Here is a 24,263-nt window from a genome sequence, read left to right as displayed (position 1 = left end):
AGAATTTTCCGCCCAAAGGAGTTTCTGTTTGCTCCTTGGTCAGCGGAAGTAGAGGAAAGTCATTGAGATTGTCCCTGTGGGGCAGGAGAAACCCCTGTGTCACTTCTTTGGTTTACTGGTTGCCATTGTCGTCCCCTGTAGGAACCTCTGTATTGTCCTCTTCCTCGGCCACGCCTGCTTTTGCCCCTTTGAAATCTTTCAGGATTAGGAAAGGACCAGTTTTTAGAAGGCCAATTCCTGCTGAATCTGGGTGGCTGAACCTGAAGGAAATCTTTGACTGTCTGAACTGACTTGGCTTTTTCCTCAACTGACTTTAACACATCTTTAGCATTAGCACCAAAAAGCTTGTTCTTTTCCAAGGGTGCATCAAGAAGTTTTGCCTTAACATGATCTGGTAGAGGTTGTTCTTTTAACCATGCATGTCTACGAATGACCGCCCCTGTCATAGCTGCCCTACATGAAGCTTCCAATGCATCATATCCACACTGTAGAAAGTGATTGCTAACTTGCTGAGAATTATGTACAGCCTCCTGCAAAGACTTCCTATCTAAAGGTTCAGGACAGGCCAATGTTTTCTGTAAATCATCTAACAGGTAATCCTGATATTGAAACATATGAAAGAGACAATTGAGAGCACTCATAGATAAAGTAGTGGAGGTGTAAACCTTCTTTCCCCATCTCTCTAATGACCTAGCTTCCCTGTTGGAAGGCAAAGGATTTTTGGAGGTGGTAGCTGAAACCCCTTTCGGTCCCTGTGAAATTGTTTCTAAATCAACAGCATGGGCTCTAAAGAAATGAGAATGTGTTTCTGGGACCTATAGTTTCTGTCAGGCTTGGCAGGAGCAGGAGGAAGAGTATCAGGGGTAACACTGGAGTCAGAGTATAGATCATCCAAAACATCAAGCACAGGAGGTATTAGCTAAGGGCCTGTGTTGGGGCTTTTTAAGGAAGGTTCGAAGGCGCTTTCTGGAATCAGAATATTCCTGGCCTTGCCACTTGAAATGTTCCCTCATGGAATGCAGAACTTCTCCAAAAGAGATATCCTCAGGAGGAGAGGCCGAGGGGATAGTCTCCTCTGCATCTGAGTCCTCATAGGTCTGAAAGGGCTCTTCCTGGCTATCGGAGTGAACAGAGTCCTCAGAATCTTCATCTGAAGGGAAAGGGTCAGAGGGTTCAACCCTGGGCCTCTTATCAGGAGGAGGCTGGGATCCTCTCTCAGGATGGGCCTGTGAACCTCTGATCATGGAAATTAAGTCTGCGGCCATAGTCATGATTTGTGTTTCAGGAGTAGGCTGAGGTAAGGCTTTAGCAGTAAGGTGCTTGGTCTTGCTGGCTGCCTTAGCACGTGTGTAGGCCTTGATAGACATGGACATGGGAGGCCTAGCAGCTCCACGTGCAGGAGTGACCTTATCCACAGCAATGGTCTCGGGCATTTCCTCGGTTTCAGTATCCGGAGGAAAATCAATAACTGGCGTCAGTGTGGTCTCCGGTATCGGTAATGCGGTGTCTTCGGTTCGGAGCGGTGAAATAACCGCCTCAGAGGGAACCGGGGCACTCGCGGTAGGTTTTGGCGTGGTGTCGGAGGAAGACGCGGGCAGAGGAAGTCGGTCCCGGTCTTTTCGTTTCTTAGGAGTCTGCGATGTCGGTAGTTCCGACGGCATTGTATAATTGAATTTTTTGCCGAAAAAGTCTTCAGCGAACTCCGCCCGGCGCCTTAGAGTGCGCTTGTTGAAGTGAGCACAGGCGGCACAGGCAGAGACGTCGTGGTCTGGGCCAAGGCAAGGAAGGCAGTAAGAGTGGAAATCCTTATGAGGTATTTGTTTACCACAAGACAAACAATTATTTACTTTTTCAGTAATTTCTGACATCGGCTGAGGCAAGAAAAGGTCCCCAACGGGGTACTTAGCTTTTTGTTGACTTCGGATTCGAAGAATACAGGAGCTGACCGACCGGCACTTGCGAACTGCTTCTGCTTCGGGCACCGCGCGGCAAGAAAGACTGAAGAAGATGGCGTCGGCTGATGCTTATGTACTCCAGCCGCTCTGACGTCGGAGAGAAATGCGACATCAGCCGACGTCGGACCCAGACTTTGGAATCCGGCCGACCGAGGGCTGCCTGAGGCAGGACAACCCATATGTCATGACTGCAGTTGCATTCTTGAAGGACATCGTATGCAATGTCCTATCCATTTTGAAATAGTCTTTTTTGAAATGGCCTTTCCCTGTGCTCCTGCAGCATATGCTACCAATAATTGCTCAGATTTTCTGGAAGTTTTGGTTTTGCCCAAGTAGAAGCTTAACTGCCTGTGAATGTCCAAAGAGTGCAGAAGTCTCTCCCCTTTATTCTGTGGTTTAGGATAAAACATTGGCAGGTGAATAGTTTGGTTTAGAGCCACACTGGATACCACCTTTGGCATAAAAGTAGGGTTAGTTCTTAAAGACACCCTGTCCTGGTGGAAAATGAGGAAAGGTTCCACTGCCATTAGTGCCTGTAATTCTGAAACTCTTCGTGCTGATGTTATTGCCAGGAGCAGAGCAGTTTTCCAAGAGATATATTTTAATTCTGCTGTGCTGGCTTGCTCAAATGGAGGTAAAGTTAGCAATTCCAAAACAAAGTTGAGGTCCCAAGTTGGAGTAGGTGCTCTACGGGGCAGTCTTATGTTTTTAGCCCTCTGAGGCACTGTTTTAACAGAGGATTAGAGAAAATTGGTGGATCCGTGTTGTAATGAGCAGAGATGGCAGAGGCGTGGATCTTGATGGATGAGAAAGAGAGTCCTTTGTCCAGCATTTCAGTTAAGTATTGTAGTATCTGAGGAATGTTTGGGACAAGAGGGTCGAGGCTGTGAGTTTGGTTCCAGGCACAGAATCACTTCCATTTATCCGTGTAGGTTTTCCTGGTACTAGGCCTTCTGGCCTCCAGAATGACATCCATAACAGCTTTGGAGAGAGGCATTGTTTGCTTGACTAAGGAATCTTCCATGCAGCTAGGTTTAAGGTCTTTAGCTGGCTGTGTAGTACTTGTTTGTTGTGCTGAGTCAGTAGATGTGGGATTTGAGGCAAAATCCAGGGTGGTTTTTGTGCTAAGCTCTTTAAGATTGGGTACCAGTGCTGGCGTGGCCAGTCTGGTGCAATCAGGATCATCTTTGTCTCTTCCTGCCTGGCTTTTATGAGTACCTTTGGCAGGAGAGGTAGAGGTGGGAAAGCGTATACTTGTAGATTCTCCCAGCTGAAAGAGAGGGCATCCACTTTCCATGCTTGTGGATGGTAACTCCTTGTGCAGAACTTTTGTAGCTGGCAGTTTATTGGGGATGCAAACAGATCCATCTCCGGGCTCCACCATTTCTGCGTTATCATTCTGAATATTTGTGGATTCAACTCCCATCCGTGGGGATCCATGATGTTTCTGCTTAGTTTGTCTGCCAGTGTGTTTTTGTCTCCTGGCAGGGTAGAGGTGGGAAAGCGTATACTTGTAGATTCTCCCAGCTGAAAGAGAGGGCATCCACTTTCCATGCTTGTGGACGGTAACTCCTTGTGCAGAATTTTTGTAGCTGGCAGTTTATTGGGGATGCAAACAGATCCATCTCCGGGCTCCACCATTTCTGCGTTATCATTCTGAATATTTGTGGATTCAACTCCCATCCGTGGGGATCCATGATGTTTCTGCTTAGTTTGTCTGCCAGTGTGTTTTTGTCTCCTGGCAGGAATTGTGCTTGCAGATAAACTTGCAGGCTTATAGCTGTGTTCCACAAGGTCATAGCTTGTCTGCATAGGGGATAGGAGTGAGTGCCCCCTTGCTTGTTTATGTACCATATAACTGTGGTGTTTAGTAGTAGCTGTCCTGGATGCAGTATGTCCTTGAAAGCTATAAGCGCATTTTGTACAGCTAGCATCTCTTTTTGATTGATGTGAAGATGCCTTTGTTCTGCAGGCCACGTGCCCTGAATATATTTTCCTGCCATGTGTGCTCCCCAGGCGTAATCCAATGCATTTGTTGTCAGTGTTTGCCTGGCTGTGGGTTGTGTAAAAGGCTGTCCCTTGTTGAGGTGACAAGCTTGAGCCCACCAACTCCTGTTGAAGGCAAGGGATTAGTGGTATAACTGTTTCCAAACTTTGACAGTGTTGAGACCATACATTCTTTAGGTACCATTGTAGTTTCCTCATATGCAGTCTGGCATATGAGATTAGTAGTATGCAAGATGCCATGTAACCCAAGGCCTGCAGAATTTTTCTTGCAGGGAGTTGGGTCTTCGTTGCCATCAACTGAAAGTATTGAGTTAGTTGTCCTTGTTTGTCTGGCGTGAGATAAGCCATCTGGGCCGTTGTGTTCAAGCTGGCACCCAGGAATATAATCTCTTGTGAGGGCACTAGTTTTGATTTCTTTTCGTTTACTGTGTACCCCAGGCAACTTAATAACTTTTTTACAAACGCCAGATGCTTTATAAGAATGTCCTTGCTCTCTGCTTGAATCAGGCAGTCGTCGAGGTATGGATAAATTTGAATTCCTTTCTGTCTGCAAAATGCAATTACTGGTGCCAGGCACTTTGTGAAGACCCTGGGCACATTAGATAAGCCAAAGGGCAGTGCAGAGAATTGGTAGTGCATTGAACCCGCTATAAAACTGAGGTATCTTCTCCAGTTTTTTCTGATAGGGACATGCAGGTATGCCTCTTTGAGGACCAAAGTCACGAGCCAAGCTTTCTTGTCCAGCATGGGAAGAAGCTGCTATAATGTCAACATTCTGAATTTCAGAACTTCCAGGTAAGTGTTTAGAGACGACAGATCCAGAATGGGCCTCCAGGCTTTGTCCTTTCTGGGTACCAGAAAGAGTCTTGAGTAAAATCCTTGACCTTTCTCCTGTGATGGTACCTTTTGAATAGTTCTCATATCCATGAGTGCTATAATTTGTTTTTGAGCCTCTGCCCATTGATTTGGTGGCAGGTTTGGCATTCCTTTTCACCTTAGCAGAGTGTGAAAGTGGAACCTGCAACCTTGAAATACAATGTTGAGGACCCATTTATATGGTTGGGCCCTGTCTTCCCCTTCTTTCTGGCCTGATGCAACCCATTGTTGAGGACTGTAAGTACCTTGTGTTTGACCTCTACCTCTTGGACGTCTGTATCTTCCCCTTTGAGGTCTGTCTGTAATTGGAAAGGACCAATCCTTAGTTGGCCAGTTTCTGCTAAATCTAGGAGGCTGAACCTGTAAGAAATCATTCACCGTTTGCATAGATTTTGCCTTATCCTCCATTTTCTTTAATACCTCTTCTGCCTTAACTCCAAATAACACATCCTGCTGCAAAGGTGCATCCAATAATTTTTCTTTAGCATGATCTGGTAACGTATGTTCTTTTAACCAAGCATGTCTTCTAATGACAGAGCCTGTAACTGCTGCTCTGCAGGAGGCCTCTAGAGAATCAAACCCACATTGCAAAGAATGCTTTCCCACTTGTTCAGCTGCATGCAATAAATCCTGCATTTCTTTAAAATTAGGAGGATCTGATTCTGGAAGCATTTTTTGTTTTAACTGAGACAGTAAAAATTGCTGATATTTTAGCATGTGAAACTGGCAATTTAAGGCTCTCATTGCTAAAGTTGCAGACGTATATACTTTCTTTCCCCATCTGTCTAATGCTCTGGAATCTCTGTCAGAGGGAACTGGATTCTTGGCTGATGAGGCCTTAACTCCTTTGGGTCCCTGAGAAATGGTTTCAGGGTCAGCTACAGCGCTTTTATACAGAAATTTATGTGAGTCAGGGACTCTGTAGCATCTGTCAGGTTTAACAGGAGTTGGAGGTAAGGAATCAGGATTTAAGCTGGATTCAGTATACACATCATCCACAATAACTAACACTGGCGGAATAGCAAGGGGTCTGTGTTGAGGTAATAAGAGGAAGTCTCTGAGCCTTTTCTTGGATTCTGAATAATCCTGGCCTTCCCAGTGGAAATGCTCCCTCATGGTGTGTAGGGTTTTCCCAAAGGAGTAGTCCTCAGGCGGTGAGGCTGATGGTATTGATTCCTCAGCATCAGAATCCTCATAAGGGGGTAAAGAGTATCCTAGGTCTGTGGATGAATCAGAAGAGATGGACACCTGATCGGATGAGTCATAGTCTGCATTCTGTCCAGGCCTTTTATCAGGAGGGGGATGGGACCCCCTGATCAGAGTGATTAGGTCTTCGGCCATTTTGAGCATTTGTTTCTTAGGCATGGAGGCCTGTCCTGGAGAATGCTGCATTTGCTTCTTTGACTTTAAAGGAGGCTTAGACTTAGCTGAGGGTTTAATGCTTAACTGAGTAGGTCTGAAGGCACCCTCTGTAGTTGTGGGTTGCTCAGCTACTCCGGATCCCTCTGAAAGGTTAGTCTCGGTAGGCTGAAGAACTTGTGTGTCCGAAGGCCCAGCCATCTCCATGTGGGAGTCAGAGGCGGCTTGAGGTTCTATAGAAGCGGTCGTCAGGTGCTGCGAAGGCGCCTCGCTGAAAACCGGAGAACCGGCGACTGGCCTAGAAGAGGCTTCGTCGTCAGTTTTGGGCCTCGGATGCCTATCCTTGTTCTTTGCGCTTTTTGTGTATTTCAGTCGTCGGAAGTTCCGATGGCATGGTATAACTGAATTTTCTACCAAAATAATGTTGGGCAAAATCAAACCGACGTTTAATAGTGTACTTGTCAAACCTAGCACAAAACCGACAACCAGTACGTTGTGGTCAGGGCCTAGGCATGGGATACAATAGGAATGGAAATCCTTATGAGGTATTTGCTTCCCACAAGAAATACAGTTATTAACTTTTACTGACATCGGTCTGAGGCAAGAAAAAGTTTCCCCAACGGGGTACTTCGCTTTGTAGAAGACTTTGGTTCTGGATTCGGAATGAAAATCTCAGGAGACGGCCGACCGGCACTTGCGAACTGCTTTTGCTTCGGGGAAACTGCGCGGCAAGAAAGACTGAAGAATATGGCGTTGGCTGCATCTTATATACCCCCTGTCGCAATGACGTCAGGGAGGAGGCGACAGCAACTGACGCCAGACCAAGACTTTGGAACTCGGGCCGACTGGGGAAACGCCTGACGGCAGGATAACCCAAGTGTAATGACTGCAGTAGTGTAATACGATGAACATCTGAAAAACCTACCAACATGGCAAATAAAATCCAAAGAAACCTAAAGGTGTTACTGCTCAATGCTAGGAGCCTAAACAAGAAAAAAGAGGCAAGGCAAAAAATACAGCCTTAATGGGCCCCAACAATATCCCAGTATGCCTCCTAAACAGCTTGAAACATGACCTAACAGTACCACTTAAGTCACTTTTCAACTATAGCCTCAAAACAGGCCTTGTACCACAAAAATGGAGGACTGCAACAGTTAATCCACTTCACACAAGGGTACATCATCAACTGGCTCCAGAAACTACAGACCTATTAGTCTGACTAGCTTAATATGCAAAGCCATGGAACAAGTTATCATTAAAATGATCAATAAAGACATAGGCAATATTCAGATATTGTACCCAACCCAGTTTAGCTTTGTCAAGGGGAAGGTCAAGCTTACTACACCTGATGGACTTCTTTCAGAAGGTCACCAAGGCAATGGATAAGGGGACAGCAGTGCATCCTGCCTACTTGGATCTGGCTAAGGCATTTGATACAGTATCCCACTTGGGTATAGTTGACAAACTCACCGAACTGGGCATGTATTCCTGCATAACTCACTGGATTGCCAGCTGGCTCACAAACAGGACTCAGGTAGTCAGGACTGGTGAGACCACCTCCACCAAGAGACCGATCACCAGCGGGGAACCTCAGGGGGTCATGCTGGGAATGTTCCAATCTGGCATCTACTTCTCAGAGGTAAAGGCTAATGCAAAGACCCTTTGGCTGACCAATTTCGCAGACGACTGCAAATTGAGAGCCATTATAAATTCTTCTCACAACACAAACACCTTACAAGAGGTTCTACACAGACAAATGACTGGTGCCAAATTCACAGATTAAAACTCAATGCCAAGAAATATATTACAATTTCCTTTAGGAAAACTGACACCTAGGCTAATAACTCGATTGACAAGACACCCCTAAGAGCTGACTCAGCAGTCAGCAATCTGGGAACATATGTTGACAGTAATCTGGCCTTTGACCAACATACAGCCAAAGTAGTAAGAAAATCATTCTATGTCACCCGGCTTACATGTAAGGGCAAGGCATCCAGATCCAAGGAAGTCATAGTGCCACTTTATTTGGCCCTCATCAAACCCATCATTGAGTATAATAGCCTCTTCGGCATGTACCTGACCAGACCATGCAAGAGCTGGAATGCCCACAAATGTTCCTTACCAGGAGAATCCTAGGTATTAACCCACTGTTCCATACAGAGCACCTTAAAGGCATAGCTCTACACTTGGTCTCCCACAGGTTACTGAAAGGCAATCTATGCCTGGCATACAAGGCATCCTCGGATCCCACTATGATCGAGGTTTGGAACATCCTCAAAACAAACAGCATCAGAACGACAAAATCCAAGGATTTAAATTTTGCTCATGACAAAAATAAGACATGTTGGCAAGACAGATGTGTGTCTCAGAGGATCCCCATGCTGCAGAACAGGCTCCCCATCCACGTGAAGCAGAGTCCATCCCCAACCCTATTTAAGCATAACCTTGACCAATGGAGAGGAAACTGGAAATTCACCCTGGGGCTGGCCCCTATATCGCTGACAGACAGAGGCAGACAGTAACACAAAAACTAACATAACCCCCCAACCTCTAGAAATTTCATAACTAACATACCCCCCTTCTAATAAGCGTCCATGACACATAGGGACACAGCTGGTTTGGGTTGCATGGCTAGGCTTATAAAAGCCCTGTTGGTCATTTGCCTAGTATATACCTATGAACAATTAGAAAATGCAAACAAACTGACAGCTGAACAAAGTAGAAAACATTTTCAGACTTTATAATGTGTACTGACAAATGGAACAAAATGAAGTAGCTATAGTCTTGCCTGCTTCTATGCAGTCAAACAGCATCACATGGGTCATGGAATGCTTAACAGAAAATTTCTAAAGGCTCACGGCTTCAACTTGTAAACATTCATCTTGTTAACTTTCTGCAAAAACTCTCCTCAGTGTAAGACTTACTATTTTATAGAGTTTTACAAGGTTGGATACATGTGATCTGCCAATTTATTTTCTGCATTTTTCTAATTCCATATAAACAGAAACGATTCAAAGACTACGAAACTAGCTAGGCTTGAATGGATGCACACCTCTTTTCAATGGGCACTGGCACCGAACAACATACACATACCTATGAGACAGCTGAATGGTATGTAGGAAGAGTACGCCATCTCGGGATTAAAAACCTTTTCCAGTTCCTCCAGTGCACTTAGATCACATGTATGTGTCACACCATCTGGAGAAGAAATTTCCACAAAGACTGAATCACCAGCACCGCCATTCTCAGAGCTGTTTGAAGCATTTAGCTTTGTGACCTAAAAGGGCAAAATTAAGCAAACTAAGAATTAAGTATATTAAGAAAAGTAACACAAAATTCCTTTGTTCAAAATATTAAATGCACAGAAACAACATTGCTACAATGCAACCCAAGTTCTGGAGCAAAATCCAAAGGTACTTGTTCTCCTTGTGGTCGTTGTTAAATAAAACCTGCAGTGATCCTTATGAAATTTCTATACATAACACTCCTCTAAACTTCTGCAACATGCACTGTTTTACAATGGTCATGACAGAATTATTAAATTACATTTAAGAAACAGTTTTTACACTACTCACATTTAAGTTTCAGTTTTCTTGCTGCCTATCTACCATAACTACAAGAAGCTGACTGAGGTATACTCTCCCTGGTGCAGCTAACCAGTAGGTCCCACCTACAAAAAGACATGCTGCAGTAAGGATGGTGAGGACAGTATAGTCCACGTAGAGTGCAGAAACAGTGAGTGAAGAGTTAATAGCAATAAAAATTACACACTGGGCTAAGAATACGACAGACATGACAAGATAAAAATCTGACAGACTGGTGTGTGGAAAGGAGGTTGCTGCTGCAATACTCACATCTAGGTTCTAATAAGGGAAGGAGATAATCAGAATGCTCCAAGAACAGAAGCAGCTGAATTTTAAGACAGCAAAAATGCATCTCGATTCTTATAATAAAAAAGAACAGAATTAAAGAAATATGACATATGCAAAAGGAAAAGCATCAGATGAGGACTGCTTAAGGTCAGATAGTCTGTTATATCTTTCCATAATGGCTTAGATGTTCACAAAGCACTAGAGATTTTCTGGGCCATTTCCATGCAGGATGCCTGCACTCAGGGAATCAAAGGAAATGCACATTTACACAACATGAGCTGAAGCTCTTAAGCAGTCCACATCTTTCTGACCAACTACTCCTCTTACACTGGACTAACCACTGACCCACACTGGACTAACTGGACTAACCACTGACCCAACACTGGACTAACAGCAGTATGTACAGACTGCCCTAGTGAAGATTGTGCCATAAGTGGCACACAATTTATCCAACCTTCTGGATTTAAACATATTTCATTTAAAAAGTGAACTAATCAGCAAAACATACCAGCAAAAATGAGACTTTCATTTATTTATTCATCCTTTGTTGACCGGGTTAGTCCCACTAGGCTAGTGGCCTCTTTCAGGGGAGACTGAGGTGATATTTCTAGTACAAGGAGAAATTTTGGCCAGGGCTTCTGGTAATTTCCCCTAATCTTTTCAACAGATGCTGTGGGATCTTTTGCACCCACCTCTGCTAGCACCAACTCGAGCATATGGGATCTTGGTTTAAAGTCTAATTTAAGGGAAGACACATTCAGAAGTGCAGCAATCCAATTAACTGCTTTGGGAATAAAGCTCACAAGCCTTCTGGTCTTCCAGCATTTTTCATCCACTCTCAAACTGACTCCTGAAGGCTACACTTCAAGATGCTGAACAGCAAAGTCTCAAGGACTCCTGCCATACTTCTCAAATGCCCAGATTTTCACTTCATATTTTTGGTCTGTTCCTCATAAAAGTTGCGGTTTTCTGGCAAATCACTGAGAATTGAAGTCACTAAATAACGTCATAGATTTGAATTTCATTCAGAGAATGCATACTAACACAAATCCTGGTATTCTAGAAACCTTCAAAGTTTAGAAGTGCAATATTTAAAATCTGTTCCTATTTTTGGGCCTTCGTCCCACCATTATTTTATGTTTTGTCCACATTTCTTTTGCTAAGAAGTTGAGTGGTATGACTCCCACTATTTCAGTGAAGCCAGCATTTGTAAAACTTAATTCCAACTCCTCAACAATAAGCAAAGATATCTTCTAAGAGGACAGTACCTATATTTGCTTTTGGGACAATGGCCAATTTCCATGACAATAAATTTATGTAAATTTAAATAATTCAACAGCATATCTGCCTGTGATCATGGTAAACAGTCTCTTAAAGGCATGTACATATTGTAAATAGAACTCATTATGCAAGTGAAATTGACGGATATATGGAAGATACTATATTTACTGTACAATTTTATACACAGCTCCTTTAGAGCCTAGGCCATGGCTGGAAAGGGTCACAACCAGTCCACTTAACCGGTTATCAAACTACAGCAAATAATAAAAAAACACCAGCTCTTCAGAAGAGAAAAAGTACAGTTGTGTACACTTACCATAAATGTAGATGTTCGAGTGTATTCACTGTTGCAGTCATTACATTTGGGTAATCCTTCTGGCAGGTTGCCCTCAGTCGGCCTGAATTCCAAAGTCTTGGGTCCTGCATCGGCTGCTGTCGTCCCTTCCCTGACGTCAGGTCGTCAGGGGTATAAAAGAAGGAGCCAAAGCCATTTTCTTCTGTTTTTCTTGCCCCAGATGTCAGATGCCACCTAAAAAGGTAGCCAAAATTTACATATATATAAAATTACATGCACCAATATAAACTTTGCCTTCATCTACAAACAAATACACCACATAGGTTGTATAAATCAGAGAAGGAAAGATAAGTTCCAGCAGAAAAAAGGGGGGATGGCGGGTGGCTAACCTGGACTACAACAGTGAATATACTCGATCATCTACATTTAGCAAGTGTACACAACTGTACTATGTTCTTCGTGTTTCACTGTTGCAGTCATTACATTTGGGTAGAGTCCCAAAGCTATGGTTGGGAGGCTGGAGCTAAACAGAATTAGGAGCGGCTATGAGGCCCTGCAGAACTGCAGTGGCAAAGCCTGCCCTGGGTTTACAGTAGAGTGGCAGATGATGGCGCTTTGTAAAGGTATGCACTGAACTCCAAGTAGCAGCCTCTAAAATGTCTTTGGTTGGTACTCCCCTGAGAAAGGCTGCTGAAGTGGCTGCAGCTCTGGTTGAATGTGGCCTAATGCCCTTAGGCACTGGCTTGCCATGTTGAAGATAGCAGAAACGAATGCAGTGGCCTATCCACTTTGAAATAGTCTGCTTTGAGATAGCCTTTCCTTGTGATCCTGCAGCATATGCCACTAGTAATTGCTCTGTCTTCCTGAAAGCTTTGGTTCTGTCCAAGTAGAATCTACGCTGTCTGTGTACGTCCAAGGAATGAAGAATTCTCTCCCCATTGTTCTGTGGATTTGGATAAAAAGTTGCCAGATGAATGGTTTGGTTAAGAGCCACACTGGACACTACTTTAGGCATAAATGTCGGGTTTGTCCTCAGAGAAACCCTGTCTGGATAAAACATGATAAAAGGTTCCACAGCCATGAGTGCCTGTAGCTCTGAAACTAGTCTTGCAGAAGTTGTCGCTAGGAGTAGAGCTGTTTTCCAAGATAAAAACTTTATATCATTAGTAGCAGTTGGCTCAAAAGGAGGCAGGGTGAGTTTTTCCAAGACATAGTTGAGGTCCCATGCAGGTATTGGTGATCTCCTTGGAGGCCTTAAATTTCTGGATCCTCTGAGGTACTGCTTTAATAAAGGATGAGAAAAGATTGGTGGCTCTGTATTGTAATGAGCCGAAATGGCAGAGGAATGAATTTTAATTGATGAAAAAGATAGGCCTTTGTCCAGCATCTCAGTTAAATATTGCAAAATCTGAGGAATATTTGGTACAGCTGTATCAGTTCCTTGTGTCTAGTTACAAGCACAGAATCTCTTCCATTTTCCAGCATAAGATTTTCTAGTACTAGGCCTTCTGGCTTCCAAAATGACATCCATCACAGCTTTACTGAGAGGTGCGTTTTGTATGACTGCATTATCCGCCATGCCGTCAGGTTTAAAGTCCTGAGTTGGCTGTGCAGGATCCGATTGTTTTGCTGGGACAGTAGATGGGGTATCTGAGGTAAGGTCCAAGCTGGGCATTGAGACAAATTCCTTAGGATTGGATACCAGTACTGGCGGAGCCAGTCTGGGGCAATCAGTATCATCTTTGGCTTCTCCTGTCTGACCTTTAGGAGTACCTTGGGGAGGAGTGGCAGTGGAGAAAAGGCATATAATGATAGGTTTTTCCGGCTGAAAGACAGAATGTCCATTTTCCATGCTTGTCCGAGATAAGTCCTTGTGCAGAATCTTTTTAGTTGGTAGTTGTGAGGGGAGGCAAATAGATCTATGTCTGGGTATCCCCATTTCCTTGTTATCATGCTGAAGATTTGTGGATCCAGCTGCCACTTGTGGGGATCCATGAGGTTTCTGCTTAGTTCGTCTGCCAGAGTATTTTCCTTTCCTGGCAGGAATTGTGCCTGGAGATGTACTTGGTAAGTCAATGCTGTGTCCCACAAAGTCATGGCTAGTCTGCAAAGGGGGTAAGAATGTGTGCCCCCCTGCTTGTTTATATACCACTTGACCGTGGTGTTGTCTGTCTTTATCAATAGTTGCCCCGGATGAAGTAGGTCCTTGAAGGCTGTCAGGGCATTTTGAACAGCTAGCATCTCTTTTTGACTGATATGTAGATGCATTTGGTTTGAGGACCATGTGCCCTGAATGCATCTTCCTACCATGTGGGCCCCCCAGGCATAATCTGATGCATCCGTTGTTAGTGTCTGCCTGACTGGGGGCAATGTGAATGGCTGTCCCTTGTTCTGGTAACAGGCCTTCGCCCACCACTGAAACTCCTGTTGCAGGCAGGGAATGAAAGTAATCATTGCTTCCAGGCTGTGGCAAGGAATGAGAGTAATCATTGCTTCCAGGCTGTGGCAATGTTGAGTCCAAACACTTTTTAGGTACCATTGAAGTTTCCTCATATGCAGTCTTGCATATGGAATTAGTAGAATGCAGGATGCCATGAAGCCCAAAGCCTGCAGAATTTTTCTTGCAGATAACTGGGCCTGTGTTGCCAACATCTTGAAATAGGTAGTCAATTGCCTTTGTTTGTCTGGCGTGAGATAAGCCATCTGGGCAGTTGTATTTAAGCTTGCACCCAGGAATATTATCTCTTGAGAGGGTACTAGTTTTGATTTCTTTTCGTTGACTGTATACCCTAGGCATGTTAGAAGTCTTTTCACAAAAGCCAGATGCTGTAGAAGAATGTCCTTATTCTCTGCTTGAATTAGACAGTCGTCCAAGTAAGGACATATTTGTATTCCTCTTTGTCTGCAGAATGCAATTAGTGGTACCAGGCACTTTGTAAAGACCCTGGGCACAGTAGATAAGCCAAAGGGCAGTGCAGAGAATTGGTAATGCATTGAGCCAGCCTTGAATCTGAGGTATCTTCTGCATGATTGTCTGATTGGGACATGCAGGTATGCCTCTTTTAGGTCTAAAGTCACAAGCCAAACATTCTTGCCCAGCATGGGCAGAAGCTGCTGCAAAGTTAACATTTAGAATTTTGGTATATCCAGGAATGTGTTCAGAATAGATAGGTCCAGTATTGGTCTCCAGGCCTTGTCCTTTCTGGGTACCAAGAACAGTTTTGAGTAAAATCCTTGTCCCTGCTCTTGCTGTGGTACTTGTTGAATGGCTCCCATGTCCATGAGAGATGAGACTTGATTTTGTGCCTCTGCCCATTGATTTTTTGGCAGATCTGGCCAGCTGTTTGCCTTTGGCAGGGTATGGAAATGGAACTTGTAGCCTTGTGACACTATGTTTAGAACCCACTTGTCCTGGGTTATAATGTGCCAATTTTGAGAAAAAAGTGCCAATTTTCCCCCTAAGGGTGCTGCCAGGAGATAAGTACTTGGTGCAGGCAGGGGGAAGTCATTGGGACTGTTTCCTTTAATGATCTGTCTTCTCCAACTTGCTTTGACCTGTATGAACCTTGCACCTGGGATCTGCCTCTAGGGCATCTGGATCTGCCCCTTTGAGGTTTGTCTGACACAGGAAAGGACCAGTTCTTTGTAGGCCAGTGTCTACTAAACCTAGGTGGCTGTACTTATAAAAAATCTTTGACAGTTTGTATAGATTTAGCTTTGTCCTCCATTTTCTTTAACACCTCTTCTGCCTTAACACCAAACAAAGTATCATGCTGTAAAGGTGCATCTAATAATTTAACTTAAACTTCCTTTAACCAAGCATGCCTCCTAATTACAAAACCCGTAACTGCGGCCCTGCAGGAGGCCTCCAAAGAATCAAAAGCACATTGCAAAGTATGCTTTCCAACTTGTTCAGCTGCATGCAATAAATCCTGCATTTCTTTGTTTTCTGCACATTCGGAGTTTAACAACATTTTCTGTTTAAGCAATGCCATGACATGTCGCTGACATTTGAGCATATGAAACTGACAATTTAAGGCCCTTATAGCCATGGTAGCAGATGTGCAAACCTTTTTTCCCCATCTATCCAGTGCCCTAGAATCTCTGTCAGAGGGGATAGGGTTTTTTGCAGTGGAAGCCTTAGCTCCTTTGGGACCCTGTGAAATAGTCTCTGGGTCTGCAGCAGGGTTTTTAAAAAGGAATTTATGAGAGTCAGGAACCCTGTAATATCTATCAGGCTTAACAGGAACTGGAGGTAAGGAGTCAGGAGTAAGACTAGACTCCGAACACATAATCTACAATGTCTAACACAGGTGGAATGGCTAGAGGCCTGTGTTGAGGAAGTAAAAGGAAATCTCTGAGCCTCTTTTCAGATTCTGAAAAATATTGGCTCTCCCAGTGGAAATGCTCCCTCATGGTATGCAAGGTTTCCCCAAAAGAATAGTCCTCTGGAGGAGAAGCTGAAGGTATAGATTCTTCAGCATCAGAATCCTCATAGGGGGGGGAAGAGAATATTCCTGATCAGAAGAGGAATCACAACAAATAGAAACCTGATCTGAAGATTCAGAGTCAGTCTCTTGCCTAGGCCTCTTATCAGGAGGGGGATGGGAACCCCTGAAAAAGGTAATCAAGTCTTCGGCCATTTTGAGCATCTGTTTTTTGGGGATAGAGGCCTGTCCACGTGGCTCTTGAGTTTGTTCCTTTGCTTTAGAAGGTGCTTTAGTCTTTGCCTTTGAAGCTGAAGTCGGTTTAATGTAAAGATGTTTAGGTATGAATACACCCTCAGAAGCCGGTGCCTGCTCAGCGGCTCCGGACCCATCTGAGGGAATAGTATCTGAGGCTCTAATATCTTGAGTTTCCAGCAGACTCCAAGTGGGAGTCGGTAGCGGCCTGCGACTCAAAAGTAGCGGGCGTCAGGGGCTGCGAAAGTGCCTCACTGAGAGCCGGCGACTGGCTTAGGAGAAGCTTTGTCGTCGGTTTTGGGCCTCGGTTGTTTATCTCTCTCCTTTTCTTTGTGAACTCCGGTAGTCGGATGGCTATCTGATGACATTTCTAGATAATTAAACCGACGTCCAAAATAGCTTAAAGCAAAATCATACCAATGCTTAATAGTGCATTGGTTAAATCTAGCACAAAACCCACAACCAGAAACATTGTGATCAGGGCCTAGGCAAGGAATACAGTAAGAGTGAAAGTCCTTATGAGTTATTTGCTTTCTACAAGAAATACAATTATTTACTTTTTCTGACATCGGTCTGGAGCAAGAAAAAAGTTTCCCCAACGGGGTATTTAGCTTTATTGACGACTTTGGATCTGAAATTCGAACACGAAAATCTCAGGAGTCGGCCGACCGGCACTTGCGAACTGCTTCTGCTTCGGGCACCGCGCGGCAAGAAAGACTGAAGAAAATGGCGTTGGCTCCTTCTTTTATATCCCTGACGACCTGATGTCAGGGAAGGGGCAACAGCAGCCGACGCAGGACCCAAGACTTTGGAATTCAGGCCGACTGAAGGCAACCTGCCAGCAGGATTACCCAAATGTAATGACTGCAACAGTGAAACATGAAGAACATCAGGGAAACTATTCTCCAGCCACCGGTAATGCTTACCTCCTCTCGCAGACAATGAAGTACAGAAAAGACCCTGAAGAACTGGTCAAGTGTTTCAGTCATGTGCTGCTGAACCATCTCTCGCCCAATTCGCAGACATACGAGGGCCATCAAACTAATGGTCTTCACACAAAGTGCAGTACGGCCTTGAAACCCATTTGGGAACCTAAAATTATAAAGACAACCTCATCAAATGCTGGAATCCAGAAATGCAGCAGAGAAAAGAAAAGTCTGTTTTTGGTAACTAGGCAAGTATAACTACACAATTATGTCCCTCCCCAACAGACAGTTAAATACAATTCAATTAAAGTTAAATCCAGTCCTTAATTATCCAGTTGTACAGGATTATGTTTGCTCAGACTCGTTTCTCTACTAAACAAGTCTGAAGAATTTTGCCTCTTCTGGTTGAATATTTTACATCTTACAAATTAACAAAGTAAAATGTCAGCTCTTAGATCTATGATCAGAAAGCTTTCAAAAATTGCTCTTCTCTGATATCAGGCTGATTAGTTACAGCATTCAGATCTAGCAGTAAATATAAGGATTAAATGCCAGCATGAATATCCAAGTAAATGCAATGATTAAATGCCAGCATGAATGCACCATTGCAGTTTGGATGGCTGCCAGCTCATCCACCACTAGCACTCCTCACTCAGTCTGTTATTACTCTGTCCACTCAAGAATAACAAGCTTGATGATCTACAAAATAGTAGATCCTACAGCCATTCAAACTTACTACTGACTGCCAACAAAACTGTATTTTTTTCCTCTTGTGAGACTACATGACCTGCTAAAGTGGCTTCTCCTTCCTCCATTCAATTGACCCACTTGTTCCTCCACTGGACTGACAGTCCTCTGGTAGATTCAATCCACAGAGGAGGTTAGAGTCCGGTGTTGGAGAGCAGGCTATTTTGCCACTCCTGCTGACTGTCCTAGTCCTGCCTCCTCATCAGCCTGAGTGCTTCACAACTGTTTTCTCTGGCAGTGCATGTAAGCTACAGTGCATGAGAGCAACCTCCTGGCTAAGCAGCTTCCTGCTGTGTAACATGCACACACCAGGCTCCTTGTATGCAATACACCTGGACTTCTGCAGGTGCTATCAATACAGTGAGAGCAGAGCTGCCCTCCTCCCCTCAGGATGGGTGAGCTAGCATCAGATGCTTACTCCTCTCCTTTCCTGCCCAGTCCCTCCAGCACCTGTGCTGATACTGAAATACAGATTATCTAGAATGCAGTCAATGCTTTATCCACCTGGACCATGGGGCCAGGAAACAACTTTACATAGCTTTACTTTTAATCGACAGCTGCTCCCCAACATTGGTGCTGCTGCCATGATGGTCTCTGCAGAATACGACTTGTAATGATAGTTCATTCCTAGACTCAAACAACTCTTCAGAGTGGTAATTAAAACAGGTATTATGTGAGATACTTATTATAAACAACTGGTATGCTCTCAACATAGCAGTTGATCTAATAGGGGATGCCTCCATGATAAAATCCAATGGTTGAATTCATCCTTTCCACAAATCAGCATTCCATAAATGTCTCTTGAAAGATTCCACAACTGTTGGTATAGATGCATCTGAGATGTCATGTGATGATTCACCTAACTCAGGAGACTACCAGTTTGCTCCCACCTAGCCACTAGTAAATCAAAGAAAATTTGACAGCTACAGCTAAAGTTGAACAGAGAGGGCAATCCACACATCGAGGAACAGCAGAAGAGTTATTTGCGACTCATCAAGTAAAGCCCCCCTCATTTGATACAAAAATAATCTGTTACAATACTGGGACCCTACTACATGAGATGCATTGCTGGGTTGAATCCAAGCCAGTAAACCACATGGGTGGAAAGAACAATAGTACACAGCCTAGGAATACAGCAGTACTCTTGAAATTAGCATGGAGACAGCCATGCCCCTAATGGAATGGTCTTTGACCACAAAGTTTAACAGTAAGCGTGAGTTATCTGATGGCAGGTGATGACAAAGCTAGCAATCCACTTGGAAAAGGTCCATTTGTACTTGTGAGCCTTCCTTATTGACAGCAAATATAATGATCACTTGTCATGCAACTGATTCTGGTAAAACCTGAGCTGACAGGGCACTTCTGGAGTGTAAAGGGTTCTTCCCCCCAAATACATCTTCTCCAGCAACTGGTTTAGGGACAAATCAGAAACCTTTTAACAGGAATACACATGACCAGACTCTGTTCCATGAACAGAGGTACACGATTCTAAACACATGCAAGCAGAGGTTACAGCCACCAGGAAAAACAATGTTAAACCTACATGCTCGAGGGGCAGATGCATATACCTGTTAAACATGGACCTCATATTCCACAGAAGGACAGCATGAAGCAAAAGCATGCTGAGAAATACTTTCCCAGTTAGTGCTGGGCCAAAATCCTGTCCTCCACAAGGCTAGAAGTAGCTAACTAATACCATGTACCCTACACATGTGGACAAAAAAAAAAAGAAAGGCTGTTTTCCATGACAAAAATTTTAGATATGCAGTTGCGGCAGGCTCAAAAGGCTTGGAGAACCACAGTAAGGTCCCACGGGGGAATAGGATCTTTGACCGGAGGGCGTAGCAAAAAAGTGCCTTTGATAAAAACTTTACACAGTTTGGAAGATGCTAAGGGTGCAGAATTCTCACCCACATGAAAATGGGAAATGGCAGCCAAATGAACTTTGACAGTAGAAGAACTAGTTCTGTGCTGGAAAATATCAGCTAGGAAATCAAGAATATTGGAAATAGGAGCCGTGAAAGGATCTAAACTCCTCTGAGAGGCCCAGAAAGAAAAATGCTGCCATTTGCTGCGATAAACCTTTCTGGTCGAAGACTTATGAGCAGCTACCAAAATAGATCTAATGGAGGAAGATAATCCGGGAGTCCTAGCAATTACGGGAACTGGAGCAGCCAAGCCGTGAGCTTCAGGCTGTCCAGACTCAGATGAGGCACCCACGAGGGGTGTGAAATCAAATCCTGAATGGGATCTAGGATCCAAGGTGGAGCCAGAAGGTGAGACCAAAGGAAGGGAAACCATACCTGGCGAGGCCAGAATGGGGCAATGAGGATCACCTTGCTCCCCATTCGACAAGCTTTCTGCAGAAACCTCGGAATGACAGGTACTGGCAGGTAAGCATACAGAAGACTGGAAGGCCAAGCATGAACTACAGCGTCTCTGGGGGACTCCCTCCTGCAGCGGGTTCAGAGCGAAAAACTTACTGCACTTCGTGTTGGAAGGAGATGTGAAGAGATTGCAGCAAGGTTGACCCCACTCGTTGAAGATCTGCTCTGCTACTGACAGATTCAGAGACCACTCGTAAGGCATCAGAATGGTCAGACTTAGCCTGTCCGCTAGGATGTTGGAATGTCCTGGAATGTGCTTTGTAATGAGAAAGCGACCAGTGGAGATCGCCCATTTCCACACTCTCATGGCCTCGCAACAAAGGGGGTAAGATCTGGTCCCTCCCTGTTTGTTTATATACCAGACTACTGACATGTTGTCTGACTGAATGGCAATTGTCCCCAGAGGAAAAAAGGCATGAAGGGCCTCCAACGCTGGAAAGACCACCCCCATCTCTATGAAACTGATATGCAAGCTGGTCTCTATGGGGGACCACAGGCCTTGGACTGTCCTGCCCAAAAAATGCCCCCCCCACCCAAGTTGGGAGGCATCCATGGTCACTGTGGTTTGGGCAGGGGCTGGAACAAAGTGTCGTCCCTCCAAAATGTCCGGAGAGCTCATCCACCACATGAGGGACAACCGACACACTCGACTTAGGTGGACAGGATATGCCAATGGCAGTTCCAACAGGGACCATTGAACTGCTAGAGTCCACTGAAGAATCCGCATGTGCAGCCGAGAACATGGAAGAAGAGTTATGGTCACCGACATCGAGCCTACGGCACTCAACACTGATTCCGCCATTGGGAGGTGGGAACAGTACATTAGGGAGACATGCATCCTGAGGTTTTGAACTCTCTCCGAGGTCAGGAATATTTTGCACTGAAAAGTATCTATCCTGGCCCTAAATACAGTCTATCATCTGTACAGGATCTAGGAGAGACTTCGATGTGTTGATTGTGATGCCCAAACTCAGGGCAAGTGTCAGAAAGTAATCACTGGTTTGGGAAAGTAGATGCCTGGTGGGAGCAGTGAGGAGCCAATCGCTCAGGTACGGATAGACCTGAATCCCCTGAAGCCTCAGGTGAGCAGCTACAACCGTCATCCCTTTGGTATACACCCTGGGGACTGTGGTGAGACCAAAGGGTAGGGCTCAAAATTGATAATGATTAGCTCCTAGCCAAAAGCGGAGGAACCTCCTGGAGCTTCTGTGCATTTTTATGTGATAGTAAGCATCCTGGAGGTCTAACGAGCCCATCCAGTCACTCTCTTGCAGGTACGGCATGATGGACTGCAGCGTGACCATCCGGGAATTCTCTTTGGCAACAGAAAGGTTCAGGGTAGAGAGGTCCAGAATGGGCCTTGAGTCCCCTGCTTTCTTTGGCACCAAAAAGAACTTGGAGTAGAAGCCCGATCCGAACTGATCTGGGAGGACGGTTTTGATGGCTCGTTTTACTAGCAGCTTGGAAATGTCCTGTGCTGCTGCCTCCCTTTGCGTGGGTGTAACATCAGGGAAGTGTCTGGGAGATATGGGGTAACGCACGAAGGGGACAGAATATTCTCTGGATATGATTTGAAGCACCCAGTGGTCCCGTTGATATGGACTCTCATGCCACTGGGTGCAAGGACAATCGTCTCCTGACTGCCTCCAAAGTAGTGCAGCCGGGCAACCCCTAAGGGTTGCTGCCCAGGTCTGTCCGAAAACGGTTCTCGACATCCGAAGTTCCACGGACCCCCCCCCCCCCTCTGCCTCTGGGCCGGCATCCAGAGGAAGAGCCCAGACTGTCCCGGGAATACTGAGACTTCCGGAACCACATCTTCTTTTGCCCTCTCTGGTTCCAGGAAAAAGACCTTGGAGGGTTAGAGAAGTAGATTCTGACAGCAGACAGTGTTCTTCCCATCCTTCTCACTCTGGACTAGTGTCTCCTTGATGGTCTTACCGAAACGTATAGAGCAGTCATAAGGGGCACTGGCAAAAGACACCTTAAAGGGTTCAGAAAACTGACACAACCTGAGCCAGCCATTAAGCCTCATAGACATGCCAAACCCAGCTGCCCTAGCTACTCCTTCCATTGCATGGGAGAGGAGTCGTCGCATGGATGTATTTGATACTGCTTTTAGAGTGCCCATTTTCACGGAGAATGAAGCCTTGTCCTCCTGCGACATGGACTTGGGTGGAGACTCCTCCAGCTCCTTTACTAGGTCACGCTGGAGTCTAGTGATATGGGCCAAGTAATTCAGCTCCCTGATCAAAAAGGTAGCTGAAGCATACACCTGCTTCCCTAGGCAGTCCATCATCCGTGACTCCCGGTCAGGAGGGAGGGCCAAGGAACTCTTCTGAGCAAGTTCCTTCTTAATGGCTGCTGCCATCACCATGGCGCCCACAGGTCCACAGGGGAGCCCTTATTCCGGGATGGCCTGTCAATGGGGGGGGCGTTAAATTTTTATCAGGTCGCTTGGGGATAGGCTCCACAATGTCCAGTTCCTTCCATGCCCATGAGGTGATCAAATGCACAAAAGGATCCACGGGACGGGACAATCAGGAAGTAGATGGGCCCGTGCCGAAAGCCTCCAGGAATACACTCATCAGAAGAGGGCTTGGGGGCAGAACAACCTCCCCGCTGGTGTAAGATCTCCATGATGTCTCCAAAGGAGACACCTCAGGAGGTGATCTTGGGGAACCCTCTCCATCATCTAAATCTGTGTCCTCGGTGAGGGACTCAGGGGAGTCCAAGTGCCTCCTCTTGCAACTATGCTTGTGAGGCGCATCTCCAGTGGGGCTCTCAGGAGTGCGCTCGCAAGCCATCTGTTCCTCAGTGGGAACCGTCTGGGGCTCTTCGAGCGCGGGCTGCCTCTCTAGTAAGACAATGGGGACCATAGACAGAGCCGAGGGGGTCTGGGAGGAGTCCGAGGGGGCAGTGAGGGGTCTCGATCCAACGGAGATGACCCTTTCTACCACATCGAATGCCGAAAGAGAGTGGACCTCCTGGGAAGCTAATAAGAATGCCGGTTTCTCTGGGCCCAATGTGAGAATTGGAGCTGGTCCCGAAGTTGACAGAGCTCCGAGGAAGGGGACGTGGCCCGATAACGTCAGAGCGGATGGAAAAGGGCCCACTCCCTCGGATCCGATACTCAAGCTCTCGAGAGTGGGTCGGATCCGAGACGCTCCGGGCAGCTGTCGGCGTCGAGGCAACAAGTACTGTCGGCGCAGACCCCCTGAACAAGGCCAGCCTTGAACAGAGTACTCCAAAGCCAAAGGTCGGATCAGGGAAGGAGAAATGGGTTGAAAGAAAGGAAGCGAGCTCTTCCCTCCAGAGGGAGGGGGGCTGGTAAGAACCCCATTTGGATCTGTGTATGGATAAAGCGCCTCGTCAGCTTATCCAGCTCCATATCTGATGAGGAGTGGGTTGACGAGGTCATGGACTCCGACCTGGCGGGTCGGGGAACCGAGGCTTGGGAGACTGGGCATGCCTCCTCCGGTTCTGGGGAGAACCTCAGAGACCGGAGCTGAGGGGAGTCAAGGATCTGTGCTGACTTGCTCGGAGAAGCGAGGTCCGAGGACCTCTTCCTCTTTTCCTTTGTCTTCGACTCTCTCTCCCTCTCCTCTGCTCCGCTACCACAGGCTTAGATGCAGAAGTTTGAGTCCCAGCCTGGGAGGGAGGAGAGGCCAGAGGAAGAGAAGATAGAGAGGCAGTCACAGCAGCCGCTGTGACGGAAGCTGAAGATGAGGAAGGAGGATCGGTAGAAGGATGAAGACCTTTGAGGGCCAACTTGGCCTTATCCTTTAATGCTCGGGGGGTTGATCCCCGCACAAATGGAGCAATCCACACTAAGGTGGGCCACACCTAAGCACCATACACACACACACATACACAGTG

At 45.7% G+C, this 24,263-nt stretch overlaps 1 protein-coding gene across 2 annotated transcripts in view; it reads right to left on the bottom strand.

Annotated features, from left to right (window-relative positions):
* Positions 1–24,263, bottom strand: part of WDR81 (WD repeat domain 81) — a 626,861-nt gene that overhangs the window by 203,056 nt on the left and 399,542 nt on the right. For both annotated transcript variants that reach the window (XM_044054364.1, XM_044054363.1), the window contains exons 6-7: positions 17,254–17,419; positions 9,291–9,474 (exon numbers count right to left, since the gene is read on the bottom strand). In XM_044054364.1, the coding sequence (XP_043910299.1) occupies positions 9,291–9,474; positions 17,254–17,419 (350 nt within the window). The remainder of the gene's footprint in view (positions 1–9,290; positions 9,475–17,253; positions 17,420–24,263) is intronic.

Source organism: Protopterus annectens, chromosome 13.part0 (genome assembly GCF_019279795.1).
Source record: "Protopterus annectens isolate FY-2018-M chromosome 13.part0, PAN1.0, whole genome shotgun sequence".
Classification (NCBI taxonomy): Eukaryota; Metazoa; Chordata; order Ceratodontiformes; family Protopteridae; genus Protopterus; species Protopterus annectens.
The sequence above is the reverse complement of the archived record's forward strand: the minus strand, read 5'-3'. Positions and strand labels throughout refer to the sequence as shown.